The sequence below is a fragment of the Pimephales promelas genome, chromosome 3 (genome assembly GCF_988280905.1).
Source record: "Pimephales promelas chromosome 3, fPimPro1.hap1.1, whole genome shotgun sequence".
Classification (NCBI taxonomy): Eukaryota; Metazoa; Chordata; class Actinopteri; order Cypriniformes; family Leuciscidae; genus Pimephales; species Pimephales promelas.
The window spans coordinates 9,858,831-9,871,300 of record NC_142771.1 but is presented as its reverse complement, the minus strand read 5'-3'; the positions used below and the strand labels follow the sequence as shown (position 1 = coordinate 9,871,300).

The 12,470-nt window shown below is 35.8% G+C and overlaps 1 protein-coding gene across 1 annotated transcript; it reads left to right on the top strand.

The window, feature by feature from the left end:
- Window positions 1-6,482: 6,482 nt before the first annotated feature.
- LOC120490178 (cytochrome P450 2K1-like) lies at window positions 6,483-12,132 on the top strand. The gene is made up of 9 exons (XM_039687602.2): window positions 6,483-6,763; window positions 6,846-7,008; window positions 9,770-9,919; window positions 10,007-10,167; window positions 10,299-10,478; window positions 10,663-10,804; window positions 10,907-11,091; window positions 11,174-11,315; window positions 11,412-12,132. The coding sequence occupies exons 1-9, from the start codon at window positions 6,560-6,562 to the stop codon at window positions 11,597-11,599; spliced, it is 1,515 nt and encodes a 504-aa protein (XP_039543536.2). The 5' UTR covers window positions 6,483-6,559; the 3' UTR covers window positions 11,600-12,132.
- The last annotated feature ends 338 nt before the right edge of the window (window positions 12,133-12,470 follow it).

Here is a 12,470-nt window from a genome sequence, read left to right as displayed (position 1 = left end):
GTGCTATGTTTGAGCCAACAAGACAGTGATTAAGGCAATATAAAGTTAGATTTCGAAATGTATACACCCAACTCAGAAACTGAAAAAAAAAAAAACCTATGATGAAAAAAATTACTTTAATGGTGTCAAAACACTCTTTGTCCAGTATCTTCACGAAATATTATCAAAACTTTCCGCAAATTCGCGGGAGACCGTCTTCTGGCAGCAAGGGAAAAATAGCGGAAAGACAGCCTGCTTGATCTTGACGAACTATGTAAACGGTCCGTGTTAGATTTAACCCCGCGTTAGGTTGTGCCCCGCGCTCCCCTATATATATATATATATATATATATATATATATATATGATACAATTTAAATGTATTGTTTTTTCTTACTAGATTACTAGAAAAGTCTAAATAATTTGTTTCTGCTATGATTTTAATTTAGACCGTATACACGTGTACACGTTTGTACACGTGGTGAGCAACCATTAAATTTTCGTATAGGAGCATCTTCTGGTGTGCGGACTTATTGTTTACTTTTGTTGCTACCTTACTGCCCAGAACCCAGTTTTATTGTTTTGGATGTGCGTGCTACACCTTTTGAACTCTTTAATTTAGACCGTACCATGTGGTAATTAGTACTTACCTTATCCCATTGAATTGCAATGACACTTAAATGTAAGGGCAAATATACTGTGTAATTAAAACGTTTTTTTTATGTTGTTTGTTGTTGTTGTTTTGTTTTCTTGATAATAGTACCTTCCTCTGTAATTACGGTGCAAATAGTGTTGTTTCGTATTGCTACATAGTAAGTAGCGTTTGTTACCCCCTTGTCCTGTGTAGTTACAGGGTAAGTGTAACTCCTGCGGGCTGTAAATTAAAGTGGTGCTTGTTACTCCTTTATTACCCCAAACTAAACATATTGTTCCCTTATACTTACACGGAAGTACACTGTATTTACAGAAACGTACACCGTAATTTCGGTGTACTTACACAGTTGTTTGCGGGTCGTAAAATAAAGTGTTACCCTTCTTTTTTAAAAAGTTTTTTTTTTAATTGAATATTTGGATTTCATTGAAAAGGTAAAAATGACACATTTCTACAATGACAGGGCTGCTTTAATCCATAAGGTAAACTTTACTCAGAAATGGGCTTTTAGCCTATATGAGTTCAGAGATTCAGGTCAAATGGATGTGATATAATGATTATGTTAAAACACCAACATCTAGAGATCACATTTTCTAGTTGATTATCTGGCTGTTATAGCTCAGATACAGCAGCCAAAAACAAACACTGATCACCATAATGGTGACTTTAAATTCTGGTTTGCGCTTTCAGTGATTGTTTGTTATCATCAGGTCTTCAATAATGCTCATTCATGACTCAATTAATCACTTAATTACCTCATTAACTTTAACACTGCAACCTAACCCAGTTATGTGCAGCCTGTTGACATAAAAAAATAATTAAAGCCAACATATTACACAAATTATGTTTGTTTAACGTAATCCAGTTATGTGCAACCTGTTGACATATAAAAGTTAATTTATGGAACCTGTTGACATAAAGTTAATTAAAGCCAATATATATATTTTTTTGAGTGTTCGGTTGAGTTTTCACGGTCTACTTTGGTTCAAAGAAAGTGGTTGTGCTGGTCGGCTACAAAACAAACACTTGTTTATTATCCAGACGAATTAGAAGACCGAGAATTAATACCACTGTTTCATGATTTCACTAACGTCAGCAGGTTTGGCTGGTCTGCTTAACAAAACTAGCCCAATGACCATAACCAAAAAAATCAATACTCAAAATAAGCAATTTCCATACCTACAATACATATTTTTTAGTCACTGTTATGCAATTTAAAAAGCACAACGAAGGCTCCATACCAGTGGCCCTCCTTCACAAAACTTCTAGCACAGTTTTATCATTGATATAATTATTATTGGTTATCATTTCAAAAAAAGTATTTATATTTTGAATGGTAATGGCGAGTGATGGTAATTTATGGGATTTTAATAAATTCCAATCCAAACATGTCAAAACTTTAGCCCACGGGGGAATAAAATCATCCCCTTGCAACGGAGCATCCCCTGCAGCAGTCACCCGGCAATATATTTAAAGGTTTCTTTAAACTTATTATATTATTACATATGAGTAATATACAGCACCCAAACGGTTTTGGACACTTATAAAATAATTTTACTGCGTTAGATATAAAATATATATCATGTGCCATCTGCATTGAAATGATGCTAAAGCTTTTCTCAAAACAAACTTCACTTTTCCGAGCCACTTGTATATTTTACTTTTTTTTTTTTAACTAATTGGTTGAATGAAAACACTTCAGAAAGTGAAAGTGTCCAAGGCTTGTCTATATTTTCAAAAAAGTATTTATATGTTGAATATTTTTTATGTTTTGAAACCAAATATATATATATTTTACGTTTTTTTTCTTTTCTTTAAATGCCACTTGTTTTGCCATTTTGTTACATAATGCAAACACCTTTATACATTTTTAAATGTGTCGAAATACGTTTTATGGCCACTGTACTTAATTTTTATCATTTCATGCTTTTCCGTGGAATCGAACCAATGACCTTGGTTTCACTCAACTTTTTTCTTTGCATTTAAAAAAGAAAAAAATGGTAACACTTTACAATACGGGTGCACTAATATACATTAATTCATGCTTAACTAATGCACAGATAATCAGGAGTTAATGTATAACTCATGAAGAACTAAACCATTAAATAATGATTACTGCATCAGCAACTAATAAAGAGTCTATACGATTAATAGATTAAGTAATACACCATTTCTATTAATTCAACGTGCCATTGTGAATTAATTCCCTAATAACATATTTTATTAACTAATAGTGTAAATTAATGTGTTAATTACCACAATTAGTCAAAGCTATGCACTTCAACTTCCAGTTGTCTGCTTTAATTAATCATTAGCTAACGATTTACAAAGGTATCATTATGTTATGACTTTACTTGTTGGGGCACATCATTATTGACTAGTCATTTAGTAATTGTAGTAATTTACACATGAATTTGCACTAACAATGAAGTAATTAATAATGTATTAATGCATATTAGTGTACCTGTCATATTATCTGGAAGTTGAAATACAAGGCTTTGGCTCATTCTGGTAATTAACATATTAATTGACACTATTAGTTAAAATTTAATTAGTTCTTAGTTAAAACATAATAGAGTTATTATGGAATTAATCCACAATTACATATTTAATTAATAACAATTAATGTATGAACTAATACATTAACCTTACATACTCTTAATTAGTTCCTAATGTGGTAATCATTAATGAATAGCTTAGATAATCATTAGTTACACATTAATTCAGTATTATCTGTGCATTAGTTAAGCATGAATTAATGCTTATTAGTGCACCGGTATTGTAAAGTGTTACCAAAAAAATTGCTGCAAAAGTCACACCAAAACATTCCTCATTTGTTTTTCGTAAAATCATTCTTATGTACGTTTTTTTGCATTGAAAGTTCTTTTTATGAACTAAGAGAAATCTGTTCTACTTATACTTTTTAAATTCTCCAATGCATTGCAACATTGTTATGCTTTGGAAGGACGAGTGAGTATCAGTTCAACATGATTACATGACAAAAGTGGGCTGTACTGATATCAGTTTAACCGTGCACACGGATGTACTTATTCATCACCATAACCTTGTACACACTGACATGGATACAATAGGCTTGAAGGTGACTGACCACAAATACTTTTATTTTTTTTTTTTATTTTTTTTTTATGAACACTATCAGGAGGTGTAAGACCTGTGCTAGCACTGTTCTGGAAAAAAAGGAGGCTAAAGTTCATTTCGTAGATTTTTCGAGTATATGGGTTGAAGATGAACTGAAATTCACCATAAGTCACCTTTTATGTTCTCAGACCTGCTAGTCTACCCCTGACACAGTTAGCAATAAGAGCTGATCATGCTCAGACAGGTGAGGGTTCAGCCATGGGAAAGGAGGACAAATGCCAACTGTCTGTCAGTACAGCGTCACAATTTAATATGTACACTCACTTGTAATCGTGTAATCATCATTGCGTTTGATCAAGTGTCTGTGTGTCTCAAATGCAGCAGGATCTTTTCTCTGCACTACTTTTTGTCATCATTTTTGCTGAATGTCTTTTGAATCAGCTGGTGTTATGATGATTATTAATGAATGTATAAAGTCAGTTCTTCTCAATTTCACACAGCAGAGGAATCACATGTGAAGATCATCACATTAACTATCACCATGATATTGTTTTGATATATTGCAGTATACAGAGATGTTGCCTATACAAGTGTATTGCACAATGTTAAATAATCTTTGCTCTGATCTGATCCATTGCAGGTATGTTAAAACCATGTGTAGCTACTATAGTGATGCAACCTTACTCTTGATGCAGTTGGCCATCAATATATCAGGCCAAATGTACACAAAGGAAACAATGGAAAATGTGTTTTTAAACCCTCAGTTTCCTTTGTTTTATTGCTCAGTATTGTTTATGTTAAGCATGGTGATTTCCTGAGCTTATTCCCTATTTTTCTAATAAGTGTTCGTAGTGAAATTTACAAGTGAGATGGTACATTTGTGCATCAACCATAAATATGTGACATAAATTTGCTTGGTTTTTTTTAAAGTAATATATATCTATTATATATCCCAACCAACCAACCAACCAACCAACCAACCAACCAACTAACTAACTAACTAACTAACTAAATAAATAAATGCGGCTCAATGGCCATGGGGAAATGTGGGTCGCATGACAGTTGAGAACCACTGCTCTAAAAAACCTTTTGTTGGAATGAAAAGAGTATGGATGTTAAAGGTTCTACAATGGCAACAAAGAGGCTTTATTTTTAAGAGTGTATGATTGGTTGCATTTAGGACCCTCAGAGACCTTCAGAGATCCGGGACCCATTTTTGAGGGTTGATTTGATTGTCTGTGCCATTTAGTGTACGTGACACATGGTTTCACATCCTAAACCCTCTGGCGAAACATTGCATAATCAGGTCTGTGAAAGTAGGTCTGAAGTCACTCCAGGTTAAAGTGTGTGAGAGGTGAGAAATGCACTCCTTTGTGATCATTTGTTGTCTTGTTGAGTTATTGTACAGCTTCTATCATAGAAGATATATAACAGAGCATCACAATTTTAAAACAAAAGTGTTGAAATATTTGTTCATGGTAGCTGGGCCCAATGTGATACCTTTTGGCCAGGGTCCTGCAATGGTGGTTAAAACCCAAGGGCTTTCCCCAGAGGGGGAACCCATTATGTATGACCAAAAATGGCCATGGGCTGAGGCATGGTCATAAGACAGGGGGTCTGAGATCATGGTCTCTATGCAGACTGGTGCATCAGATCCTCCTGTTGTTGTCCCAGGGGAAACTGTTGTCTCTCAATGCAATGTACGTCCCAGGGGTCCAAAATCAGGGAGCAGACATCCTGTTGAGGCAGGGGTTGAGGCCCGGGAAATATTTCAGGTAGGCACATAAAGACATCAATAATTAGCATATGTATCTCAACAATGGTGACAAAAGATGACCTCTGAAACTCATTATTTATTCATACAACAATGCAAGATGGTAGCCATGAGTGAGATTTGATTGGTGGCATCCAGAATTATTCTGACACTCAATTATTCTGGACCAGAATCAGTGTTAATGTTGATTTAACACTGTGGATTGTGCTGTATATCTGGTGCGTCCGAGTAATAAGGCTCGGTAAAAAAAAAAAATCCAAGTCTTCTGTGGTGTCAATCCTTAGACGTGTTCGCGAAGATTTTTTTGTTTAAAGCATGCTTCTCCCTCAGACTTTATACAAAGCTCGGCGCACCAGATAACACGTCATTAATGATTTTTTTCATTTTTGGGTGAACTAACCCTTTAAGAGGTTAACTGTGTTTTAATACTCATCTAAACACATAGATGATTTTCGTGTGCATGTGATTGAGTTATTGTTAAGCAATTGCAATATATAAAATACATATTTGAGCTCGTGTAGTGTTTAAAAGTCCATCATTTGCATGTAAACTGCTGAAATACATACTTGTTTAATTCTAGATTTGTGTCAGTATAACTCATCTGAACACATAGATAGTCCAATGTAAAACTGCAGTAGGTGAGAGATTACACTAGTTTAAAGTTTGATAAAGGTCACATTATCTCTGTGTCACAGTTCAGACCTGCTTTGCTGCTGCGCATTGTTGGTAATGTAGACAATGTCACAATATTTTGTACATATATAAACCAAAATACATGCTTTAATGATGTAAATTAAATAATATTGGAGCAAAGATTGTGTTAAACCTGATTTTTTGCTTTTAAGGATGTATTGCATGGAAAATGTCTTGTCTTGTTTTAGCCAGCTAAAGAAGGTTAATGATTCACCACAGGGTATGACATACATTCTGATGTAATCAAATAAACCCTCTGTTCTCATGAATTTTTACAGTTTGTGTAGGATCACACAAGGTCCCTCCCTTACATAGTAGCTATAAATCTGCGAGTGCATCAGTTCAGAAGCTTCAGAAGAGAAAATGGCTGTAATCGAGACACTTCTGCAGTTTCTCAGCACAGGAACATTACTGGGCGCTTTGCTGTTGCTTCTGGTTTTGTATTTGCTTTCCTCTGGATCCAGATCTCAGAAAGAGGGGAAAGAGCCACCGGGACCCAAACCTCTGCCGCTGCTGGGGAACCTGCTGACCCTTGACCTCAAGAGACCCTTTGACACCTTTTTTGAGGTGGGAACTTGTTACCTTTAAAATTAATACTGATCTAACATTTTAAGATTTGTTTGTAAACGTCTTTCTCTGTGTCCTCCAGCTGTCCAAAACCCACGGAAACATATTCCAAGTGTTTTTGGGTCCCAGTAAAACTGTGGTCTTAGTTGGGTACAAAACTGTCAAAGAAGCTCTCGTGAACCATGGAGAGGAGTTCGGAGACAGAAAAATTGGAGCTGGTTTCAGGATAATGAATGACGAACATGGTAGGAAATGGATTATTTTGTGCCTAAAATTATTTTACAAACAGTAAATGCAAGACATTTTGCAAAACAAACAAAATTTTCATTCAGGCTATGTTTACACAGAAACGAACTGAAGAGAAAACACAAAAGTGGCGTTGTGTTGTCACTTTTTATTTTGCCTTTAGTTGAGCGTTATGGGGGGAAATCCGCGTGCATATAGTGATGCAAAACTGTGTGAAATTTGATGTAGTATGCACTTCAGGTGGCTAGGTGGCATTGTGAAGCAACTAAAGCAAACACTAATCACCATAATGGTGACTTAAAAATTCCGGCTTTCTCCTTTAGTGATTCTGCTTGTTAACATCAGCTGTCTGAGAGGCAGCACTATTGGGCCACAACCTGTACAAGAGGCTAAGACTTCATCATTTTAAATGTATTTGCATGTATAATTCCAGGCGTAGCCTTGTGTTTTATTTTTTTCAAATGCCAGCACTGGCTTTATAGCCACTACAAGTTAGCCTATGCTATTTTGTGTCTACAACAAACGCGTACAAACATTATGGACCTGAATTTTCTAATGTTTTAAACATATTTTTCATGCTTTATGACGTTATTTTCGATTTGATCAAGAACATAAACATGCCTATAACATTAGTAGCCAGTCAGTTGCTATTGTTGCCAGTCAGATGCTATTGTGTAAAATAAACGTGTATAAAGTTAAAAAATGTAGCAAATTATCATTCAGAAACGTTTAGTAAGAGCTGTAGTATGTGGTGAGGTTCTGTTTGACTCTCTTCATCGCCGCTTTCTCGGTCTGATTATGCCTGAAACTGATACTGCAGTTTGACACATATTTACATCTGGACCGGAGCTCATGACATGCACGTTTCGCCCGTAAAGGCAATGGGCGTTAACCTTCCGGACAACGTGAGCGACAGTTTAGCCAATCACAACACACCGTGCCAAACTAACCAATCTGAGCCCACTCTGTGTTTCTGAGGGAGTGTTTTCATAGAATCTGGAAGTCAACCGCTCGTTCAGGGGACACAGGAGAGCGCGGCTGACAATAAGGGTGAAGTTTTAATAAGACTTTTAAAAAAAGAAAAACCACGAATACATGTTATATTGCACCCCATAAATACAATCATGCAAAGAAAAAAAACAGTCAACCCCCCCTTTAATTTAACACTGGGGAATTTGCTGTGCAGTTTGGCACAAATGTGAGCTCATTATAAACATGCATAACACATTTGGTGGACACACTTTAACAATAAAAAAAATAATAAAAATGTCTTTGGTCAAGGAGCACTAAAAAAAATTGATGTCTAAACATAAGATTTATGTATTTGAATTGCATATCAAATTTCTATCCATTTGGATTACATAGCTTTAACATAAACCATTTAATATTCTGAATGTGATTAATATTTTTCTGTCATATATAAATGAAACAGATACTATTCATATTGTTGTATTAATAAACTGAATGTGATTCATATTTGTCAGTCATACGTAATTGAAACGGGTCAGATTTATGTAATAGTACATAGAAAATGCCCGTGTTAAATTAACACTGCTCAGTGTTCATATGTGTGCACCCTACTGAGTGAAAGTCCCATTAAAGCAGTGTTAAAGGTCATAAGATAATTAGGTGATGATTGGGCATTAATTCTGAAAACCTGCTGTCTGTAAACAAGCAGAATCACTGAAGGAAAGAGAAAAGCAAGAACTACAACTGACTTCAGCCACAGCCTTAGATGTAATCAACTGAAAATAAGATAAGACATTAAATCTCTGCAGAGGACAATTAAACAACTCCAAAAACAGGCACTACCAGCTTCACTTATTACTAACCAGATTTACTTTATTTAATTTCCGTTTTAATTAAATCAACAGTTGTATTTTAAGTCACCATGGTGGTGGTAAGTGTTTGCTTTAGTTGGGCTCTTGACCCTTAACTCATTAATAAAATATTTGCTCTGGCTGTTGTAACTGTGTGTTTATAAAACACATTAGTTGTAGCAAAAAAAAAAAAAAAAGCCCAGTGAAAATGAGATCAGTTGATGTTGGCCGTTTATTGATGAGGATAAAATTATCATCTTGTGGCCTTCATCACTCACCTTATTGAGTGTCAAATGTTTTGATTATTATTATTGATCATTTATTTTTAATTATTATAGTAGCTATGTGACTTGACAGTGTGCGATCCAACAGTGTTAATCAAATAGTGCATTTCTTAGACATTATTTCTTAGACATCAAGAATCAGCATATGTCTCTCAACAATGGTGACAATAAATCAAATGATTCATGCTGCAGTGCATGCAGGGTACCACCAATCAAAACTCACCCATATCTCCCAGCATGCATTGTGGCATTAATAAATTATGCAGCTGAATTAGCTTGAATGTAGCTTGTTTTATGCTCAGAGTTGATCTGATTATCAGGATATTTTGTTTGATTGTCACCATTGTTGAGATTCATATGCGGTTACTTGATGTCTGTGTCCAAATTTCCAAATGGATAGAAATTTGACATGCAATTTAAATAAATAAATCTTATGTTTAGATACACAATTTTTTGAGCGAGTATTCTTGGGTTCCCAGCAATATTTGGTGACAAAATAGTTTTTTTTATAATTCATGAATAGTTAGTTTGTGAAATGACTAGTCACTTATTAACCTGGCATATGATGCATATAAGCAAAGGTCTCACAGAGTAATCATTTTCTACTTGTGTTGTTGCTGAGACTCACGGTCAAGTTGGTTCTCTGTGTTGATCAGGAATCATTTTTTCCAATGGAGAGAACTGGAGAGAGATGCGACGCTTCGCTCTCAGCAACCTGCGGGACTTCGGGATGGGCAAGAGAGGAAGTGAAGAGAAAATCATAGAGGAAATTCACTATCTGAAAGAAGAGTTTGATAAGTTTGAAGGTACAAGCTGAAAAACATTTATAGACATCTGCAATTATGCTCTTAGTTTAAAGGACCCGTTGAGAGACGTTTGTTTTCTCTTCACAGGGAAACCCTTCGACACAACACAGCCTGTGAACTACGCTGTGTCAAATATCATCTCATCTATTGTGTACGGCAGCAGATTTGAATACACAGACCCTCAATTCAGAAAAATGGTTGACAGGGCAAACGAAAATGTTCGAGTTGGTGGATCGATTTCTATGCTGGTAAGTATACCAGAACTTAAATTCCCTGTAGTTTGTCCATAGACATTAGAAAGACCCAAATCTACAACAGATGATTTCGAAAGTCTATTCAATTTCTCAATTACTCAATTTCTTTGAACACGCATTTCTAGATGTACGATGTATTTCCTTGGTTGGGCCCATTCCTGAAAAACAAAAGAATTGTTGTAAAAAATATTGTCCAAAGTCGAGCGCAGATGAAGAAGCTGATCTCTGGGCTGCTGGAGACTTTGAATCCACATGACCACAGAGGGTTCGTCGACTCCTTTCTGTCCCGCAAACAGAGTGAAGAGGTACAAAAATCACTATTTTTTTCCCTCCACAACATTTTAATGATGGTGCCCTTTACTGTAATGATCAGACAATCAGGTGGAAGATGCAAATCACAAGATCTGATTAAATATTTTTCTTTTCAGTTTATGTTGTTGGTGAAGTGAACAAAGAGTATATGCATATTTTCTGTATTGCATTTGACAGAAATCCGGTAAGAAGGACTCATACTTTCACGATGAGAATCTAATTATGACTGTGACAAATCTGTTCGTCGCTGGCACTGACACGACAGGAACGACTCTGCGCTGGGGTTTGATGCTCATGGCCAAATACCCTCATATACAGGGTAAATAACACAGTAATGCCAAGAGTTTTTTGTTGTTGTTGTTGTTGTTGAAATATGCTGAATCTAATGTTGTCCATAAACGTGTGTTGCATTTGTGTGCAGATCGAGTTCATGAGGAGATTGACCGAGTGATCGGTGGACGTCAGCCAGCGGTGGAAGATAGAAAGAAATTACCGTATACAGACGCTGTGATTCATGAAACCCAGAGACTGGCTAATATCGTTCCCTTGAGTCTGCCACACGTAACCAGCTGTGATGTTCACTTCAATGGATACTTCATCAAGAAGGTCAGTGAGAAGAATAAATTGGTCTAAGGCCTATAACAGATTACATGTGCATCTTGAACATTTTCTTTTCTCCATTTTCTAGGGTACCACTGTAATTCCTCTGCTGACGTCTGTTTTGAAGGATCCAAGCGAATGGGAGAAACCGAACAGCTTTTACCCAGAACACTTCCTAGATGAGAAGGGCCAGTTTGTCAAGAGAGATGCTTTCATGCCCTTTTCTGCAGGTATACGCTCAACTCTAAACACCCAGTGTTTTGAAGAAATAAACATTTGATTTGGCATTAAAAACATCTCTCTTTCACTCTCCTTCTCTCTCTCAGGCCGAAGGGTTTGTTTGGGAGAGAGTTTGGCCAGGATGGAGCTCTTCCTGTTCTTCACTTCTCTCCTTCAGAGCTACCGCTTCACAACTCCTCCTGGAGTGTCTGGAGATGATCTGGATCTCAAAGGAATAGTCGGAATCACATTGAATCCGTCCCCACACAAGCTGTGTGCGATCAGACGCTCCTGATCCAAGAATGTATCATCAAAACACATATATTACACCGTTTTAGTTTAAATTAGATGATCTCTGCACATATTTCACTCCTTCTTCTCACTAATTGTGTATATGTAAATAATGACTAATAACGTCTCAGATAAGTAAAAACACAAAATAAAAACATTAATAGGAATGAAACATTTAGTTGCTAGATTATAAATCCATATAGAATAGTGTTACTGATTGTTTGGAAAAATGTCATTATTGTAAGATTTTGTCATATTTTTCTTACGTTTTTAACGTCATAAATATTAAATGTCATTATTGACATTTTATCACATGCTTTCATATTTTAATGTTATTATTATGACTTATACAGTGTGCACAGTCTTTTTTTTGTTAAAGACAAACAATTGACAATTGAAATGTTTAGCGTTCACAAAAAAAATCATAATTTTAATGGAAAAAAAATATAAACGTAACGGAAAATACATGTTAATTGCTTAAAGGAGTAGTTCACATCAAAATAAACTTTTGCTGATAATTTACTCACCCCAATGTGATCCAAGATGTCCACGTCTTTCTTTCTTCAGTCGAAAAGAAATTAAAGTGTTTGATGAAAACATTACAGGATTTTTCTCCATTGGGAGCCAAACGGTTTAAGGTCCAAATGAGAGTTTCAGTGCAGCTTCAAAGGGCTTTAAACAACACTAAAGGCAGTCCCTCCAGAAAAACGCGATTAAAAACGCGATCGCTGAATTCAATGCAAAATCAGCCAAAGTCCGCATATTTATGCGGGGGCCGCATTTTTTCAAATACACCGCACTTTCGCCGCATAAATTGCCGATTTCCATGCAAAATATGCGGGGTTTGCATAATTTCATAATCCTCGCATTTTCGT